This window comes from Leptopilina boulardi, unplaced genomic scaffold, assembly GCF_019393585.1.
Source record: "Leptopilina boulardi isolate dan_hultmark-lab unplaced genomic scaffold, ZJU_Lbou_2.1 LbouV2_315, whole genome shotgun sequence".
Taxonomy (NCBI): Eukaryota; Metazoa; Arthropoda; class Insecta; order Hymenoptera; family Figitidae; genus Leptopilina; species Leptopilina boulardi.
The window spans coordinates 903,242-924,648 of record NW_026137880.1 but is presented as its reverse complement, the minus strand read 5'-3'; the positions used below and the strand labels follow the sequence as shown (position 1 = coordinate 924,648).

Genomic DNA, 21,407 nt, shown 5'->3' with positions numbered 1-21,407 from the left:
ATTGCAACGAGAATATAATGGCAAATTATTTTATATTGTGTGACCATTGGAATTTCCCTCTAAAGGAAAACTCATTTTCCAATAAATTCACAATCTATAAAATTCAACAAAATTATAAATTAACATTGTTTTAAAAATAAAACAAAACTGTTTTATTTCGGAATTTAATTTTCTATATAACTGCATTGAGCAATTGTCTCTCAAATGCAGAATCGACAAAATTAGCGTAGCAACACAAGTCTTTGACCTGAGCTTCTTCCACCAATGAACCAATTTTTCAAATTCAGCAAAACTTTCCCACTTATTTTCCATAAGCATACCTATAAGGCGTTTCCAGCCCATAATTCCACGTTCAGTTCGGTTTCGGCGATCGCGAAGATTAGTCGCGATATATCGATTAAAAATCCAGACGGGCCCGTCCGGTAAAAGGGACACAACTTTTCTTGCGTGCTTACCCAAGAATTGTTGGTCGGACGTAAACTAAAATTCTATATACCCGTAGTCCACGGGGCCGCTTGGAATCGTGTCGAATTAAAACATTATCGTCAAAATGGATCTTTTTGCAGTGATAATAATTTTGTGGTGACACCGGCCGGAATCGTGTAGAGCCCGCGTCCGTTTTCGATGCGACGGTCCCAAGAAAAATCTAGCATAATTAACAAAGACAATATTTGAAGTGAAGTTTGTAAGAAGTGATTACGCCCGTCTACAAGTGTGCAGACAGTAGTTTAAGACAACGCTAAGGTAAGGTTGTATCGAACCTTTCGAACCTTTCGACTGATACCTTATCCTTTTTAAATCCTCCTTCCACCGAGATTGCGTGAGAGAGGCGAATTTTCTCTTTTGTATTTGTTTTAATTTAATGTAATAAACTGTAACTTAAACTTAACTATTTTTCTCTTTACTTTTCTCCTTTTCTTTATCCTTTTTTTTTGAAAATTCTATAATTCAAGTCAACGAGGTAGATTTTTAATTTCTAAAAATCTCAGCAACAGGGAATAAATCGGTCTCACAGAATAAACAAGATCTTCGGATCTTGGCAGTTGGTCCTCCGAGAACTGCTGAAATTCGGGCAATCTCAAAAGCCCATGGTTTATTTAATTAATTGTTCTAAATGATTAATTATAAAAACTACGAATTTCTTCGGTTCGTAACAAGATTAGAGAAAACGAAACCATTTTTTTAACAAAATTAAATTTTTTTTGCTTTATAAATTGTGGTAAAGTAAAAGTATTGTGGTAAAATTCTGCTAATTTTTAAGCTTACGTACAATTGTTTCACAGCATCGATGTCTTACAATTTTTTATTTCAATAATTCTTCTCGTGAAAGTGTACTTGATGAAATTGCATGCTTAGTTAAAAAGACAAGTTATTTGAAACATCTTTATAAATGCAACTTATTGTTGATAACGCATGAACCGTATACTTTTGTAAACCATAAAATAAGCATTACCAAAAGCTTATATTTTTAAATTGAACTATATTCATGTTAATTTAAAAATTCTTCGTCGTTCATTTATAATGTATATGTATATATTTTTGTTATACCTACCTTATAGTATAACTATCATATAATTAATTAAAATTGTAAAATATTTGTTGCATTTGATAAAAATATATAAAATTCTTTTAAAACTATAATTATTGTTTCCATGAGTTTATTTGACCTACTAAATATTTTTATAAGATATTGTTTCTAAAAAATTAATTAACTTTTAATGTTGATTAGGTTGAATAACAGTTTTTAAACAATCAAAACGTCATATTTCCTAATAATAATAATTTTTTGTTCGAAATTAACTAACTTTATACTTAAACTAAAATTTAATAAAATTAAATATTTTTTATCAAATCCTAAATAATGTCGTTAACGATGTCGTAAACGGCATCAAAAACGATGTCAGCTACTGTCCCAATTCACGTTATCATTTTCGACGTCGTTCGAGATATCACTTACGATATCTTTTTGATGACGATTACGACATTATTTACGACATCGTTCACGATGTAGAAATTTTTAATAGGGGTATACATCCTAAAGATTCCAAAAGTATTCCAATTTTCAGCCTCAGTGCGAATGTTGACCCTATAACTTATCCTTTAATGTTTCCTTCAGGTGATCAGGGATGGACTGTAAACATAAAACAAACTCAAGGCATTCGCAATATTACTGCCTTACAATATTACATGTTTCGTCTTTCATATAGAGGAGCATTTAATCCATGTTTAGTATTAGAGAAATTAAATCAGCAATATCTTACACCAATACCAATGAGTATGTTTGATCTTGCTCCAAAGATCGACGTTACTAACATCATTACATCACAAAGTAAAATGTCTAACAAATTAAGAAGTTGCTATGACTCGTATAAAATCAAGCTGCTCAATAAGAAAGTAGCAGCTCGCTTTCATACAAGTACTACAGATCCCAATATACTGCTCTTCTTTCTCATTCATAAAATATGCGTGCTGTAGCGCGCATATTTTGCTAGTTTGCTAATAAAGTTTTAAATATTTACTCAATTCACTTACTAATTAAATTAGGTGTACTAGTTTTTTAGATTATTAAGAATGTTATAAGAAATCATAAGAAATTCATGATCATTGTTACTTTAAAAAATGACCTCTTAAACGTTAGTTTAAGTTAGTTATTGTTTTCTTATAAATATTAAAAAATAATAGCGCATATAATTTAAACTAATAAATAAACCGTTTCTCGCAAGTGCATTAAAATCTATCTTCTTAATATATAAGGAAATTTTCTACCTTCGTGAAACATGTATATAATATAAGTGTGTGCGTTGCGATATACTGCGTTTATGTATATGAGAGATTCTTTTTCAATCGCCCCAGCCCAAAAAGTCAATGTTCTGGGATTGGCTTCATACTTTGGTAAATTGTTGTCCTATATGATAGTAATAAATCCCTAAAATATAAACTCATTAAAAAAATATTTGTAGAAAGTAGAGGGGGTTGAAGTTTTGACGTTAAGGGTAACATTGTCATTTTCAAATCCGTATAACTATGACAAAAGTTAATGGATTTTAATTTATCTATAATGAATTTTATTGCATTTTTCACGTACTTTTCAAAAATGTATACGAAATTTAAAAAAAAAAATTTTTAACCCCTTTTTTTTCAAAATCAACCCTTATTTTTCGATTTTCACCCCTTCGGGTATTTTTTTTTTTTTTTTTTTATTTTCATTGGAAAGCTGAGGTTTTTTCCGATGAGCTATGTAAATATGAAAATGGGACAACAATAATTTTGTGAGTAACAGAATATTAAAGTAGGCGGTGCCGATAAGGGTGCCGTTAAGGGTAACATTGTCATTTTCAAATCTGTACAACTATGACAAAAGTTAATGGATTTTAATTTATCTATAATGAATTTTATTGCATTTTTCACGTACTTTTCAAAAATGTATACGAAATTAAAAAAAAAATTTTTTTAACCCCTTTTTTTTCAAAATCAACCCTTATTTTTCGATTTTCACCCCTTCGGGAATTTTTTTTTGTTTTTTTTTTATTTTCATTGGAAAGCTGAGGTTTTTTCCCATGAGCTATGTAAATATGAAAATGGGACAACAATAATTTTGTGAGAAACATAATATTAAATTAGGCGGTGCCTATCTAAATCCTCAAAGATGATCTCCAGGTACACCCCTTATCGGCACCGCCTACTTTAATATTCTGTTACTCACAAAATTATTGTTGTCCCATTTTCATATTTACATAGCTCATCGGAAAAAACCTCAGCTTTCCAATGAAAATAAAAAAAAAAAAAAAAAATACCCGAAGGGGTGAAAATCGAAAAATAAGGGTTGATTTTGAAAAAAAAGGGGTTAAAAATTTTTTTTTTAAATTTCGTATACATTTTTGAAAAGTACGTGAAAAATGCAATAAAATTCATTATAGATAAATTAAAATCCATTAACTTTTGTCATAGTTATACGGATTTGAAAATGACAATGTTACCCTTAACGTCAAAACTTCAACCCCCTCTACTTTCTACAAATATTTTTTTAATGAGTTTATATTTTAGGGATTTATTACTATCATATAGGACAACAATTTACCAAAGTATGAAGCCAATCCCAGAACATTGACTTTTTGGGCTGGGGCGATTGAAAAAGAATCTCTCATATGCGTATTTTCGATAAGTTAGGTAGGGATATATGTTAAGAAAATCAAAGCGAACCTGCGTGCATGTGTAGTTGTGTATATAAACCATACCTGCATCCTGTACTACAATGGAGAACAATTAACAACAATGACCCAATCCTTCGACAGGTAGCAAATAATGAAAAAAAAATTTCTTTTATTTGAACGTCATTTTCAATTTTTCGTATAGTTTTAGCAAACGAAATGCGCGCTTTTTAATTCCGCTTCCTTTTTTTTATATAGTTTTAGTAAAAATAAGAAAACCTTCTTATGAATTTTAGAAAAGTAATTTTAATTTCTGTTAAAATTTGTTTCTACAAAGCTTTTGTTAAAAATATATTCATTTTTAATAAATAGCCTTAGTTTCCATGACTTGCCAAAGAATATACTAAATTTTTGTATCATTTTTAATATTTATTGCAAAGGATTTTCTTTCCGTGTAATTGAAATATATTCTACGAGATTTCTGGTATTTGAGGCATTCTCTGAGCAAAAAGCCACCCTAAAAAAAGTTTTTTTGGCAATGAAGTATGTTGAAGTGTACATAAAAACAAGTATGTAGAGTAGGTTTTTAGGTCTGTGTAATGCGTGGTTGCCATGTTTTCAGGGGCTGAATTTTTTTACAGGGTAATTTTCAAATGGCAATATCTTTTTTCCATATTAATGGATTTTAAAATTTTATAGGTGTTTTTTGTAGAGAATTTTCCAAAGTTTTAAATAAAATTATTGATTATTTGAAAAAAATTATTTTTTCCCCGAAAAAAGCAAAAAAAAAATCTTTTTTCAATGCCCCCCCCCTTTCCCCCTTCAAATTTTTTCAAATATACCTTAAAATGTTCCTTATTTCATAAACTTTTTACCACCCAAGTTTCATTTTGGGACATTCATATGCGTACGAGTGACAGGTGAATATATGATGCGGTGCATTTCATCAATTGTGAATTTGTTATTACCATTTTCACCATTGTGTTAGGCAGTGACATATTATTTAGGAGTTTTTGAATAAAACACATTTTTTGGAATATGTCAAGTTGGTTTTTCACCCTGTATTATTAAAAATTCATTGTATTATAAAATTCTGGACTTCAATTCTATGATTAATTATTGTAAAAAAATAATGAATTACGACGGGTATTTTACTTATTGACAAAACTTCATATAATTGGAATATCACAGCTTCCATAAAATTTCATGAATTACAGTTCAATTTTACATAGTGAATAAATATATTCACATTATTATTAGATATACTATATACTGGTAACTCGAAATAGTATAAACAAGTATCACTCTTGGTTTCATTTTTCTGCTTGCTTACATTCATTTCCTTCACCTTAGTCCTTACAAGACTATACCTTTATTTTGATACGCTCTTCGAGACATCGCTTTTTCAATTTTTTAGACTATTAATATTAGATGGTATTAATTTTTAACCTATCTATAAAAAATAATGCCAGCCGATAAATGTTTAAATCCTTTCAAATTCACAATCCATAAAAAGGGAAATGTTCGTAAAATCGATGGATCAAATATTAATGGCGAAAATGTACCGAAAACAATGTTTCTGTGCGATAAATGTCGCAAGAAAGTTTTCAAAGAAGGTTGGCCTGACAATTTTCTCATTGAAATTCCTCACATTTTAGAATCAGAAGTGATCACTCAATCCGAATCAGAGAATGAATTGGACAGTGATTGGTCACCTGATGAAGAGGATATAGACATTGCCGGAAATGCTTTTCATTTTACCAAAATGGTTTAGAAATTGAAAAATTTATTTCATAATCCACTCACAAATAATTTGAAAAGAAAGGAAATTTTGATTCTTATGCCGGATTCATGGAGCGAAAGAAAGATTGCCAAAATATTTGGTTGCTCAAGGTCATTTGTGAAAAAAGCAAGACAAGGGACAGAAAATAAAAATTGTGGGCATCCTTTGTCTGAAGAAGTAAAAAATGTGGTCTTAAACTTCTATGAAAATGACATAAATAGTCGCCTTTTACCGGGCAAAAAAGATTTTGTATCGGTCAAACAAGCGGATGGAACTCGTACACATACACAAAAGCGTTTAATTTTATGCAACCTTTCAGAACTTTTTAACCTTTTTAAAATCGAAAATCCTAATTGCAAAATAGGATTCTCTACTTTTGCTCGATTGCGACCTAAACATTGCGTTCTAGCAGGTTCAAGTGGAACCCATTCAGTCTGCGTATGTACATATCATGAAAATGTACATTTGATGATTGATGGGTCTTCTATACCTTCTTTGACTAAATCTGCAGATTTAAAACTCACTTCGTATAAAGATTTCTTGAAAATTATAGTCTTTGATACCCCTACGCCAAGTTGTCACTTAGGAGAGTGTCAACAATGTCAAGACAATGTTGATATTATTAAGAACTTCTTGGAAGATCTTTTTGATGGTGAAGGTATTGACAGAATTGAGTATCAAATATGGGAAAGCACAGATCGATCCACATTAATGACTCGAATTCAAGAAACTAATGAATTTATAGAAGATTTATGCGAAAAATTAATTTCTTTGAGGGTCCATGATTTTATAGCCAGGCAACAAGCAAGCTATTTGTCACTCAGAAAACAAACGCTTCAAGAAGGGGAAGTGCTAGTTTTCTGTGATTTCGCAGAAAACTATGCATTTGTTGCCCAAAATGCTGCTCAAACGTTCCATTGGAACAATGACCAAGTGTCCATCCATACTGTTGTTTATTATTATAAACAAAATCAAGATTTGAAACACCAGAGTATGGCAATCCTTTCCAATGATCTGAAGCACAACACCATAGCTGTCCATGCTTTCCAAAGAATCCTTATGAATCATTTGCGTGAGAGAAATATACCGATGACCAAAATAATATATTTTACTGACGGTGCAGCTCAACAATATAAAAATCGGTTTAATTTTGCTAATCTAATGAAGCATAAGGAAGATTTTGATGTTGACGCTGAATGGCACTTTCACGCGACAGCGCATGGAAAAGGTCCCTGTGACGGCATAGGTGGAAATCTGAAAAGGTTAGCAGCACGAGCGAGCTTGCAACTTCCTCCTTCTGAGCAAATTTTAACAGCTGAGGCACTTTTTAATTGGTCGAAAGAAAATCTGGTAAGTACATCTGATTACTTTTCTACGCAGAAAGAACATAATCTTCTTGAGGCTTCTTTAAAAGAAAGATTCGGTAAAGCAAAAACTATTCCTGGTACTCAGAAGTATCATTCTTTCATACCTTTGGGAAATGATCAAATTTCTTTGAAGTCATTTAGTTCTTCTGAGTCAACAACAGTTTTCCCAAATCGTGGACGTAAACGTAAAAGCGTACCGTGAGTAAAAGTTGATTTGAATCCGTTCCGAAACCACGCAGCTGGAAGTAAGTTAAAAAATTCTTTTTATTACAAAAAATGAAAATTTAGGGAAAATGTTAAAAATACAAAAAAAATTATAAAACTTTCAAAACACAAAAAAATTATTATAAAAAAAAAAAAAAAAAAAAAAAAAAAGGATTAAATATCTGCTACGTCCACGTCGTTGATCCTGGGTTACGCGAAATGCAGATGAGTGAAAATATAACACACATGCATAATTAGATATACAGTCACAAGTTTGAAGAAGAAAAATAATATTAACGACCACAGGAGAAACTTAATTGCAAAATTGATGAGTTGCACCGCATCACATATTAACCTGTCGCTCGTACGCATATGAATGTCCCAAAATGAAACTTGGGTGGTAAAAAGTTTATGAAATAAGGAACATTTTAAGGTATATTTGAAAAAATTTGAAGGGGGAAAGGGGGGGGGGCATTGAAAAAAGATTTTTTTTTTGCTTTTTTCGGGGAAAAAATAATTTTTTTCAAATAATCAATAATTTTATTTAAAACTTTGGAAAATTCTCTACAAAAAACACCTATAAAATTTTAAAATCCATTAATATGGAAAAAAGATATTGCCATTTGAAAATTACCCTGTAAAAAAATTCAGCCCCTGAAAACATGGCAACCACGCATTACACAGACCTAAAAACCTACTCTACATACTTGTTTTTATGTACACTTCAACATACTTCATTGCCAAAAAAAACTTTTTTTAGGGTGGCTTTTTGCTCAGAGAATGCCTCATTTACGGAATTTAATAAAAGTTTTTATTTTAGAATAACTATTAAGTTGTCGAAATAAAGTCTAGTGACTCCCCGCGTCTCAACCAGCATACATCACTGTTATATTTTGATGATACATGAAATTTTTTATCGGTGTTAAGATATGTTTGAAATTCCATTGGAATGTTAAAATAGAACGAAAATGATGATATAAAACAATTTTTTTTTGAACATTTTTGATGTGCTCCGGCGGGAACACTACGAGTTACAACTTTTGTCATATATAAATAGTTTGCTGCTAATGAAAAAAAGAATACTAATAGTCGATTTGGTATTATTAGTTATATATAAAATAATATCTAACTTTCTCAACCTGCATACATCTCCCCTACATAATAAATTGCAAAATTGCTGTAGATAGTGAAATTCTGTATCCTGAAAGTACGCTTTCATCAATAGGAAATACTGACCCAATGTACATAGAACCCAGCCGACAATTTTCTCTATGATTTTGTGCATGCAATGCGGTGCTATTTAAAATTTAGTGTAAATTATGATCAATTAAAATTTATAATTTTTTTGCATTTATCGATAGAGCTTGTCCATTTTACTCAAAAGTGGTAAGTTTTCAAACAATGGTAAAAAGAAAATATAAACCGGTTTCATTCTATATCTTCTTTTGACTTTAAAATACAAATCGAATATACATTTTCTTTAGATTCACAGCAGATTTAATAACTCATTTCTATATTATTTTATAGGCAACAGATGCGGATTTAGGAGAAAATGCAACAATTACGTACAGTACAGTAGAAAATCTTGCATTCTATATTCACCCAAACTCAGGAAGTCTTTACGTTCGTCTTAATGTAAAAGTCACAGATACTGTTACAGTTATCGCTTTCGACGGTGTTCATTCGACATCTTTAAACATATCACTTACATTACTGAAAGTTAATAATGTGGTCGCCCTATATTTAAGGAATGCTGTCATTGAGGATATTGAAGATTTCCTAGTTAAAATACAGAGCAACCTAACAGATTACATTATAGGTGTTATTGAAGCAGGAGTCATTAACAACTTTGATACAATTTCAAAATCGACAAACAATTACTTAAATAATGTTAATAGAAACACGTTGATTCGCATTTTAATTTATGGTATTGATCAACGAAACAGTATGCCTCTTTCTCAAGCGAATTTAATAAGGTATTATGTTTTATTTTGTTATGCTAAAGTTTTTTCAGTTTGTTAAAAATATCTAGAATATTATTATATATTTAGTTTATTGTCATCTCTACTTAAAGAACATACATCTATTCTATTATTTGAAATGGCAATAATGCAATTCCATAATAACAGATTATTAAAATTCAATTCTCGTAAGGAGTTTAGATAAAGCTGTAGTTTATTTGTTTATTTACTTGTTTTACTACTAATACAAGAAGTAATGAAATTAATAAATATTAAATTCCTGTCTTTAATGATAAATTAAATGGGTAAAAAAATAGAAAAAATGATAAATGAAAAATATAATTATTAAAATCTATTTTATATTAAATTTTATTTTGATATTTTTCAAATAAAACTAAGAAAAGAAAATGATACTTAAGTAGACGTTGATGTTTAATTCTTGTATGATGTCCAATTTCTTATTGTATTTGGTGAAGATGTTCTTCCGTGGAAAATTGTTGTTGTAGAAAATTCATGTAATGTTGTTAAAAATCTTCTGTTAATCAAATGATTGCATTAAAAAAAGGGTTGAACTTTAAATGTAAGCTCTTTTTTTAACCCTTTAAGGACGGCAAGGACACTTTTTTAGAGCAATTTTCAATGACAGATTTCTCTGCGACTAAGAGTTTTAAAAATTTGAGACGAAGTGTGTCTTATGTATTCGGTATCGCTCTTTCAGAATCCATATTCAAAATTTTGAAAAAATCAAAATTCAAAAAGTTACGGCCATGGTTTTGAAAAAAACACGGTTTTTTGAAAATTATTGTAAATTATTATTTTTCGAAGCTATTCGCTTTAGGAGATGCATAAAACCCTAAAATATCGTGTCCTAAATGTTCAGACATGAAAATGGTGTAAAAGGTTTTTTTTTAAATTCAAGATGGCGTACCAAAAATGGCGTCCAAATTAAATTTTTTTTACAAAATCATAACCTAGTGGACGAAATTTAAAAAAATGCTCAAATGTGCTTGAAATTTGTTACTCGGGGGTTTTTGGGGTCGCTGATTACGAATCTGAAGTCCATTTTTGAAAATACAAAATGGCGGATCCAATATGGCGAACAAATTTTTAAAAAAGGCTTAAAGCTTGAAATTATTTACTCGGGGGTTTTTGGGGTCGCTGATTACGAATCAGATGTTAATTTTTCAAAATTCAAAATGGCGGATCCAATATGGCGGACGACTTTTGGAAAATCTAATGCAATTCGCTTGAAACTCGTTACTCGGGGGTTTTTGGGGTCCCTGATTACGAATCCGGTGTTAGTTTTCAAAAATTCAAAATGGCGGATCCAATACGGCGGACAAATTTTTGAAATTGTTAATTTCTCCTGAAATTTGTTACTCGGAGGTTTTCGGGGTCGCTGATTACGAATCTGAAGGCAGATCAAGAAGACTAGAACCAGGAGGGGAAACTCCGTTGTAAAGATGCGGCGTGACAAACAAGCCACTAGAAGGCGTGGCTTATCGTTCGTGCTTTGCTATTCAGACGAATTTGAGTGTTCTGCGCATACTTTCTTGACACTAATATTTGAAATGTAGCAGACGCTGTTTTTAAGTTTCTGTTTATGCGGTTATGGCAAATGGTTTACCCATAAATTTTTTGATGCGATTATATTTAATAAAATTGTTGCTTTAAAAAAAAAAATGGGGAGAATATGCTGCGTGAGGGACTGTATAGTTGACGAAAAATACGGTAAAGAAAATAAACTCCATATATTTTCTCTATTTTCTTTTCCATCAGATGAGGTAAGTATTTATTATTATAGTAACACATATAAAATTTAAATCGTGCCTTATTAATAATTAATATTTATTTATCATATTATTTTCAAATTATCTGTTAACATTAATTTTTTTAAGGAATCAAAACATATGTGGTTAGAGGCTATTGGCGATATCCTCAAAAAACAAAGAGGCAAGAAGATTAAAAAATGTTTATTCATTTGTAATAAACATTTTACCCAAGATTGTCTCAGGGAAGGAACGAGAGAAATGTGGAAAGATGGAAATATTACCACCTTGACACGGAAAAGGATAAATTTAAAATCTGGAAGCATTCCAACTATTTTTGAGGTATTAAGGTTTCTAAATTTTTTTTTTAATAATTTAGTCTCTGTTCTACTAGTTAATTTTTCAAAAAAGAATGATATATGTGTACGTTCGTGTAAAAATTAAATATTTTTTCCTTTTTTTTCTAAACATGCATTTCAAAATTTTAAATTATTGTTTAATTTCATTAATTTAACTGTATAGAATAAAATTTATTTACTGTTTTATATAGAATGAAGTACAACCCTCCTCGAAGTCAACAAGACCTCTCGCAGATCGTACAAATGAAGAAGAATTGTCAACGACTCCTGTTTCAGATCAAAAATCGTCTTATCGATTAAATCAATTTAAAAAAATTGAATTGTCACCTCGGTCTCGTCGAAGTGTTGGCATTGTTAGCCACATTATGTCTCTTCAGGAATCTAATCCTATTAATGAATCACAAATTTCTCAGGAATCTAATCTTATTAATGAAGCACAAATTTCTGAAAATGTTGATGAACAAAGTACAAAAGATTCAGAAAATTACACTTTAATTAATTTGCTGGAAGATTGGAACTCAAAAGACGATTCAATATTTCCTAAGGAATGGGGGATGACTGACAATGCGGATGATGGTCTTTTTTTTGCGTATATGGGAGATAATATATACACAATTAGTCGTTCAATTACAGTAAAAAAAGATATGAATGTTGAAGTAAATTGATTAAATTTTTTTTAAATTAATTTGATTGTTATTAAAAATTTTAAATATATTACCTTATTTTTTCAGATTAGAGCATACAATAATATTGTCAACTTTCACATCTTGGACAGAGTTTCATGTTTAGAAGATTTACGCTCAGCAATGATGAAAATTATGTGTCTAAAATTGTGCGCATTGTCTTTCTTTGGCTCATGTAATAATGGATTTTATATATTGAAACCGCATTCCGCAAGTGACAAATGCAAAGATTGTCAATCTAAATTTCGTCGAGAGAAAAAAAAAGAACGTTGTAAAGAAATTAGATTGCAAAAGCGAAGAAATAGGGATAGAAAATTAATTACAAGTATTAAGAAAAAGTATAGTCGATGTCGAAAAAAGGTAATAATTAATTTTATTATTAATGATAATAATCTTAATGGTAATAAATTGTTTAAAATTTCAGATTGACTATTTGCAAACAGAGGTGCAAGAACTTATGGCGCGTTGTTCAAGACAAAACGAAAGTGTATTAAATGATGCTATTAAAGACAAACCCATTGCAATGCAGGAAATTGTAAAAAACATTTACAAATATGGGAAACTCGATGACAAAAGAGGAATTAGGTACAGTAAGCGTTGGATTCTAGAATGCTTACTTTTAAGTATTAAAAGTAGGAAAGCATACTTGCATTTAAGAAACAACAATATTTTAGTACTACCAACATTACGTACTTTAAAAACCTATTTAAAAGGTATGAAAGCACAATATGGATTCGATCCACATGTTTTTAAGATGTTAGAAAAGAGGAGTTTGTCGATGAAGGAAGAAGAGAGAAGAGGTACAGTTGTTTATTTAATATTTATTTATTTAATTTGCAATAGATTTAAAAAAATATGTTTATAATATTGTTTATTAAATTAGTATTTTCATAATTTCGTAGGCGTTCTAGTGTTAGACGAAATGAAAATCAGCGAGGGTGTCAATTTTGATACGGATAACTTTTCAGTGATGGGTTTCACTGACCTTGGGGATCACACCCCAGAGGACAAAAAAAAAGAACGGGCCGATCATGCTCTCGTCTTACAATTTCAACCATTTCGCGGCAAATATGTCCAAAACTTAGCAGCATTTTTAAGCAAAGGTGCAGCTAATGGTGAGGTTTTGTCCCATTTGATTGCAGAATGCACAGTACTGTTAGAAAACAGCGGTTTCTACGTTGACGCAGTTACCACAGACGGTGCGACGTGGAACCGTGGAATGTGGAAAAATTTCGGGTTAAAAAATTTGGACGTGAGCTGCATTCACCCTTCTTCGATGAAGTATTTCGATGATAATACAAAAGAAGGAGAATTAAATGACCCTACAGAAATCCGGCGTTTGTGGTTTATTAGTGATTTTTCGCACTTGGTGAAAAATTTACGTAATTTTGTAATGTCAAAGGAAGAAATAATGGTAAGAATGTTTAACGAAAATTTAAAATGGACTTACAAACCTTACGCAGTAAATGTTATGCATGATAATATGTTACAGACTCCTGATGGAATACTAAAAAAAAGCACTTCCGTGCTGTTCTCAAAGGCGATGGTGGAAAAAAAGTGTGGCTCTTAAAATAGCGCATAAACTCACAGCAGATCATTTGGACCCTAAATTTTATCAGAAGATGCATGTTAACAAAGCATTTGATGTAAGTGAATTTTATTTTATTTTAAATTGAAAACTTGGTAAATAATTGAATTTTAATTTGAAAATTAGAAAATAATTTAATTTTAGTTGATTGTTGATTGAAAATTTGAAAATAATTAATTTTAGTTGATTGCTGATTGAAAATTTTGATAATAATTAATTTTGACTCGAAATTTTGGAAAATATTTGAATTTTAATTGAAATTTTGGATAAGAATTTAATTTAAGTTGATGTTGAATTAAAATTTCGGGTAATATTTGAATTTTATTTAATTTTAAATTAAAAATTTGGAAAATAATTCAATTTTATATATAATTTAATAACATATAATAATAATTTTCATTATTATCATTTAATATGAAATAATATTCTAATAAATTTAAATTATTATTGATAATATTAATCTTTAATTTCTTTATAACAAACAATCAAATACTCAATTTGGCGCGCTTGCGCGCGTTTAATATTGCTAATTATGATGAATTCTAATGTAAACATTTTTAAAGGATAAAATTTTTTATAGGTTTTTGCTCCAAGTGTTACAACTGCAATGGAAATTTACAGTAAAAGAGATGATTTAAAAGAGGATTTAGAAGATCGTGGCCCCACCATAAAATTTTTAAAAACTGTAAATAAAGTGATAGAAGCAATGACTTCGAGGACATCCATGAACGCATTACGATTAAATAATTCTGCTTACGATGTATTTACTTTTAATTAATTTTTGATATTAATTTGATTAAAGCAAGCAAAAAAATTTCATTTAATATTTCAGGTAATCATAAGTTTTCGACAATATATGTTGCAATGGAAAATTCTGACAGGCACAAAAGATTATGTCTTTCTTTCTGAAAATACATACATTGGATTTATGGTGACTTTAAAGTCTGCCATCGAAGTGATGACATTTTTATGTACAGAATGTAAATATTCTTTTTTAATGACAGCGAGACTAAACCAAGATGCTCTCGAGGTAAGTTTATCGAAGCAATCCAGTTCGTTATCAATTACTTTGAAATGAGATAATTTTATTTTCAATGTCTTGCAGGGCATGTTCGGAATGATAAGAGGTTGCTGTGGCTCACACGATAATCCTGATCCTCTACTTTTCATTCAAGTATATCGTCTCTTAAGTTTTTACTCCTTAGTAAAACCTCCAAAAGGTTCAAATGTTGATGGGATGGAAATTTTTGAAACTTTGTTGAATGAAAAAGACACGAAAGTCAATGAAAATAAGAAAGAGTGGACAAATAGTCTAAATTACATAATAGAGCGGGGTGAAAATAATAATAAAGAATATACTGTTAGACACGCGCATGATTATAACGTCAGCTCAACAAATGAATTCGTCCAAGCGTATTTTTCAGGATTTTTGTGCAGGAAAATTGAAAAATGGACTAAATGTGAAAGTTGCATATCGTCCGTAACCAAGCCTGCAGGGAATCTTCCTCGGGATGAAATGATCAACAGCCTTAGCAGAGGTTACCTCAAGTATCCGTCGGAAAATCTGTTCAATCTTTTATCTACATTAGAAAATGCAATTTTATTAACTGTAGGACAGGAACAATTGAACTTCTACACATTCCAACATATAATGCAAAATATTTTGTCTGAGTCCATTGTTTTCGTGGGATGTGAAGAACACAAGTCAAGCTTGACGAAGACTGTGATAAATTATTATGCTGTGACGCGTACAAAAATTATTTGCAAAAATTATAACAACGTGTATGATGAAGCAAAAAAAGAAGAAAAAAAATATCGCAAAATGTCCAAACTAGTGGGAAAAAAAGATAATTCTAGTGAAGGGACAACAAAAACTGTTAACAATGGTTATAAAAAAGAACCAAAAAAAACGAATTCGGCCAAGCATAAAGGAAAAATTGTACAAACAGTATCGAATAAAAGAAAATCAACTTCAAAAGAAACTTCAGCGAGAAAAAAAAGAAAATAAGGGATGTTTTAAGACTGATTAATTTTAAAATGCTATTACATTGAACAATTAAGTATTAAATAATTTAGAAAAATATATATACTTACATATATTGTTAAATGTTTAAAACAAATAGTGTTTCTTAAAAAAATAATTAAGAGAAGAGCACTTATCTACGAAAATCATATTTTAAAAAAACCAAAGACAATAAGTATTACGGTACAGGATGATGATGATTCCAAATAATATTATTAGTTCAAATTAATAGGTGTAAAATAAAACAGACATATTCAATGTTTATAAAATATATTTTTAAGTTTTTAATAAAATAATTCTACATTGTTCAAGTTCATTATAATTGTGTTACTATTTATTAATAACATGTTGTCCTTTTTTACAAAATGTTTTTATATTATGCAAAATTGTAAATTTATAATATGTTTCATAAATAGGCATATTTATTGATAAAATTAATATACAATTATAAAATCAATACTATTAAAATCATAATAGTAACAAACTTTACAAATGTTTGTAAATCAAATGAATAAATTAAAAAAAAATTAATTGAATATGATTAAAATTAAGTTTGATTCGTGTATATATTGATTATATATTAAATTAAAAAAATTAAGATATAATTGTAAATTCATTACTACAATAATAAAATTAATATTGTAGTAAACAAAAAATTGATCAAATTAGTTACTTTATATTACAATAAAATAAAGTAACAAAAAATTTTCTTTACAATAATTCATCTGGCATATACATTGAGCCACAATCTATTACTTTATCAATTAATTGGAGTACTTCTACAATATCTTCGTCAACTTGAGGCTTGTCGCATTGGATCCACTTCAATAATTTTGATTTGTAGTAAACTTTCATTTCTAGTTGAATATTTAAAGAAACTGTTAAATATGTACTGTAATCATTTTCAACTCGAACAAATTTTATTTCATTGTTGAGGTTTTTTACTGTCATCCACTTTTTGCTCGGTAATTTTAACATAGACATATTCTTTTCAATATTTTTGAAATTAAATTGCATCGTACTTTGGTCCATTGTTAGTGACTTTTTCAGTTTGAAAGTAGAATAATCTATAAAAAATTTGAAATACTATTTTATGTTTATTTGTTAAAATAAAATATGCATGCAAGTATTACGTTTTAAAAAAGAAGATAAATACCTTGAAAGGATTATAATTGTTAAATCACAACAACTCACTGTTTACTTATTTAATTGTTTATATACTTTTCTCTAGACTTTCCTTTATATATATTATCTCGAGTCGCTTTTGACATTTGTAACCTAACCAAGCAGACGAAAACATTTGCAGCTGCTTGCTACGAAATTTCCCCTTCAAAACCTACATGGATAGTATGCGCAGAATTCATAAATTCGTTCTATTAGCAGTGCACGAACTTAAACGACACGCCCACCGTGTGCACGCTTACCATGCCACTACTCACTGCGGTAAAGCGTGGAAGTTTCACCTCCTGGTTCTAGTCTTCTTGAGGCAGATTTTTAAAATTGTCTTAATTCAAAATGGCGGATTCAACATGGCGGATAAAATTTAAAAAATTGACCCAATTCGTTTCAAACTCGCTTCTCGAGGGTTTTTGGGGTTACTTATTACGAATCTGAAGTCAGATTTTTAAAATTTCTAAAAATTCAAAGATGGATCCAATATGGTGGACGAATTTTTTAAAATCGTTCTGATACGTCTGAAATTTGTTACGGTCTTCCACACCACCACCACCACCACCATAAATTATTCATCAAAAAGTGAATAATAATAATAAATCACAACTATCTTTTCAAGCGAAAATTAATGGTTTTTAAAAAAACTTATCCGCCATATTGGATCCACCATTTTCAATTTTTAGAAATTTTAAAAATCTGATTTCAGATTCGTAATCAGCGACTCCAAAAACCCCTGAGTAACAAGTTTCAAGCGAATTGCATTAGATTTTCAGAACGTCGTCCACCATATTGAATCCACTATTTTGAACTTTTGAAAACGAACACCGGATTTGTAATCAGCGACCCCAAAAACACCCGAGTAAATAATTTCAAGCAAATTTGAGCCTTTTTAAAAATTCGTCCGCCATATTGGATCCGCCATTTTGTATTTTCAAAAACGGACTTCAGATTTGTAATCAGCGACCCCAAAAACCCCCGAGTAACAAATTTCAGGCAAATTGGATCAATTTTTTAAAAAGTCGTCCGCCATATTGGATCCGCCATTTTGAATTTTGAAAAACTAACATCGGATTCGTAATCAGCGACCCCAAAAACCCCCCGAGTAACAAGTTTCAAGCACATTTGAGCATTTTTTAAAATTTCGTCCACTAGGTTATGATTTTGTAAAAAATTTTGAATTTGGACGCCATTTTTGGTACGCCATCTTGAATTTAAAAAAAAACCTTTTGCACCATTTTCATGTCTGAACATTTAGGACACGATATTTTAGGGTTTTATGCATCTCCTAAAGCGAATAGCTTCGAAAAATAATAATTTACAATAAAAAATTTTCAAAAAAACGTGTTTTTTTTCATAAACATGGCCGTAACTTTTTTAATTTTGATTTTTTCAAAATTTTGAATATGGATTCTAAAAGAGCGATATCGAATACATAAGACACACTTTCTCTCAAATTTTGAAAACTCTTAGTCGCAGAGAAATATGTCATTGAAAATTGCTTTAAAAAAGTGTCCTTCCTGTCCTTAAAGGGTTAACAAACATTAAGGTATCACATCGGTAAAACCGTTTTCTATAAATTTTCTTGAAAATTTTACCATATGTTCTTATTATCATTCTTGACAAATTTGCAAAATATGAAGAATTTTCGCCGTACGGAACCAGAGATATTAGCAATCAAAGTTGCTTATTTTGCATGGGAGACGGGACTAATGTATGGGGGAGAAGTACATTTTCATAAATATCATCAGAAGTTTTCTATAAATTTTTTTCAAAAACTAATGTTGAATTCACAAATAAATTTGGAATTAAAATATACAAAGAAATTTATAATTTACCGTGCCGTTTATTTGTAATTATAAATTAAAAATTCTATTTCATGACGTCATTTGCAATATATAGCACACCCGCCACTTTGATGTGGCAACATTGCAGGATGGTAACATTAGTGAGAGAGAGACAGTAGTCCACAGTATCAGTAGTCAAAGCGAGACTTATAGCGACGTTGTCAAACCTCCTACTCCTTCCAATCGCTGCTAGTGTGGAGTATACGTGTACGAGTGTATTTGTAGAAGTAGGTACAGTATGGGCTGAGAGTATAGGGAGTTGAGGGCGAAAGTATAGTGCGGGAAGTAGTAATGCGAGCTACAAACTTTTGAGTCCGATTAGTGCCGATGTGATACCTTAAGGAAAGAGAATGAAACTTAAAACTTTGTAGAAAAAGATTTAAAAATTAAGAAGCAAAACAATTATAAGAAGGAAGAAAGAAACCAATTTAATAGCGTAGAACTCGCAAAAATAAAATAATAATTTACAGTATAAAATTTACAATAAGTAATAATAAGTTAAATAAGGGTGTAATAGCAGTAAGGAAACCGATCTATGATTCTAAAAATGTACGAATAACCTGCAGGAAAAAAACATACAATATAGTTGACCATGCACAATGAACTTGAGTGTTGACAGATAAAAAATGTCCGCTTGTTATGCAAAAATCAGTAAACCGTTTATATTTCAGGCTGTTGATGTAATATTGTTGTATCACAGTCTGGTAGACAGATAGACATTTTGAAATAAACAATAAAAGATTTAAATTAACGGGGAGTATGGTTAATTCGGTGTAAAAAAAGGCACTTTTTTAATGATTTTTTTCGGTGATATAAAGTGTGTTACTTTATTAACTTAATTTATACATATTAATAAAATACTTCAAGTATGTTTTCCTAAATTCTCATTGAAAAAGATTGCAAATTGCATGAGATGAAGTAAGACAACGTATTTTTTTATTTGTTTCTTTCACACATTCAAATCGCATTGACCTACAATAAAGTGTAGATCTTGGAGTAGGATTTTTCCAAATAATGTGTTTTGTATCAGTACTTTGATGAGGATCTACAGATAATTCTAGAGGAACCATTGAAGCAATGAAAAGAGATACGTCTGATATTTTTGAATTGCTTGTTTTTTGTTGCAACGGATCTAATCCTGAAGTACCGTCCACACCATACTTTATAAGTATTGTTGCTGGACAAGGACGATTGTTTATCGCATCTGGTAGGTTCAAATTAGGTTGCTCAAATAATCTTAACACTGTGTGATTTATAAGTGATTGAGTACTAATTTTAACTTCTTCTTCTGCTACTACTATTTCTTTCAGATAACAGTCATTTTTTGCTTCAGTTACATCCAAATAACTTGGATAAATATTTTCATTTCTCTTTTTTCTTGTATTTGTATTATCTGATACTGACTTTTTGTCAATTGTGCGTCTTTAATTAAAGCTATAGCATCTTCCCGAGAATAAGACACCAACAATGTCTCAGTATCACTTTCATCAATTTTATCGGAAAGAAGAGAACTCATTTTTGAGGTTTAATTCTTTCTTTCTGTTATCCGCAAAGTACGTAAAAATGCCTTTTGAATCTCTATTTCTGAAAAACACTTTTCCATTTCTAATAGTTAACGTTTTTTAGTTGTATCTGAATTATTCATGAATTCATTTGAATTTTGTCTCTCACGTATTTTTTGGGCAATTTCTGTAAATTGAATTAAAATATAATTTTGCATACAATTTTTAAATCTCTCGTCAAAAGTGTTTTTCTTGTATATTACATTTTTCCATTTCTTTTAAAAATTTTCATTAATATTTTTTCGAAGTATTTCTAATTTCTGCAAATGTAAGTCATACTCATCCTTTAAAAAATTAATTAAATGATCGAAATTTTTATTTACATTTACAGTAAAAAAATCGCATAAAATATTTTTTGGCATTGCAACGGTATACATTTTTTTAAATAAAACTTTTTTTGGTTGTCTCGAGTATCGGCGCGAACGTCTATGAAGAACCGAAGAGAAGAACTCGCCTAGTCACTGTGCGCAGCTAGTATAGCGCACTCGGTGAGTTCTTTCTCCCTGCTCTTCTATTAGACTATGAATGGGTATCCCGTTAAATTCTTTCACACCTCATAATAAACAATAAATTAATATCGCGTAACATTTCTTTTAACATATTATTTAAATATTAAAACCCAAAAAGGAAATTAAATTGTTAATAACAATATCAAATATAAACATTAAAATAATGTTAAAATAAAATTTACATATAGCGGAGGTCGCTAGGTGGCTACTTGATGCACATGCTTGTGCTTAATTCCGCAATAAATAAAATTCCGATTTTTTGGAATTGCTTTCAACAATTTGAATATTTGTTTTGGAATATTCATCTTATCTGTGTGTGAGCAAAATGGATCAAGCTGTGAAATGTGCAAAGTGCAACAAAGATATTGCACGTGCAACTCCCTCCCTTTGTGTTGGATGCAACCTGCCTTACCATCCCAGTTGCGCAATGCAGT

At 30.1% G+C, this 21,407-nt stretch overlaps 1 protein-coding gene across 1 annotated transcript in view; it reads left to right on the top strand.

Annotated features, from left to right (window-relative positions):
- LOC127283887 (protocadherin Fat 4-like) overlaps positions 1–21,407 on the top strand; it is a 232,664-nt gene that overhangs the window by 163,151 nt on the left and 48,106 nt on the right. Inside the window, exon 5 of the mRNA XM_051308999.1 lies at positions 9,030–9,478. Coding sequence (XP_051164956.1) covers positions 9,030–9,478 — 449 coding nt within the window. The remainder of the gene's footprint in view (positions 1–9,029; positions 9,479–21,407) is intronic.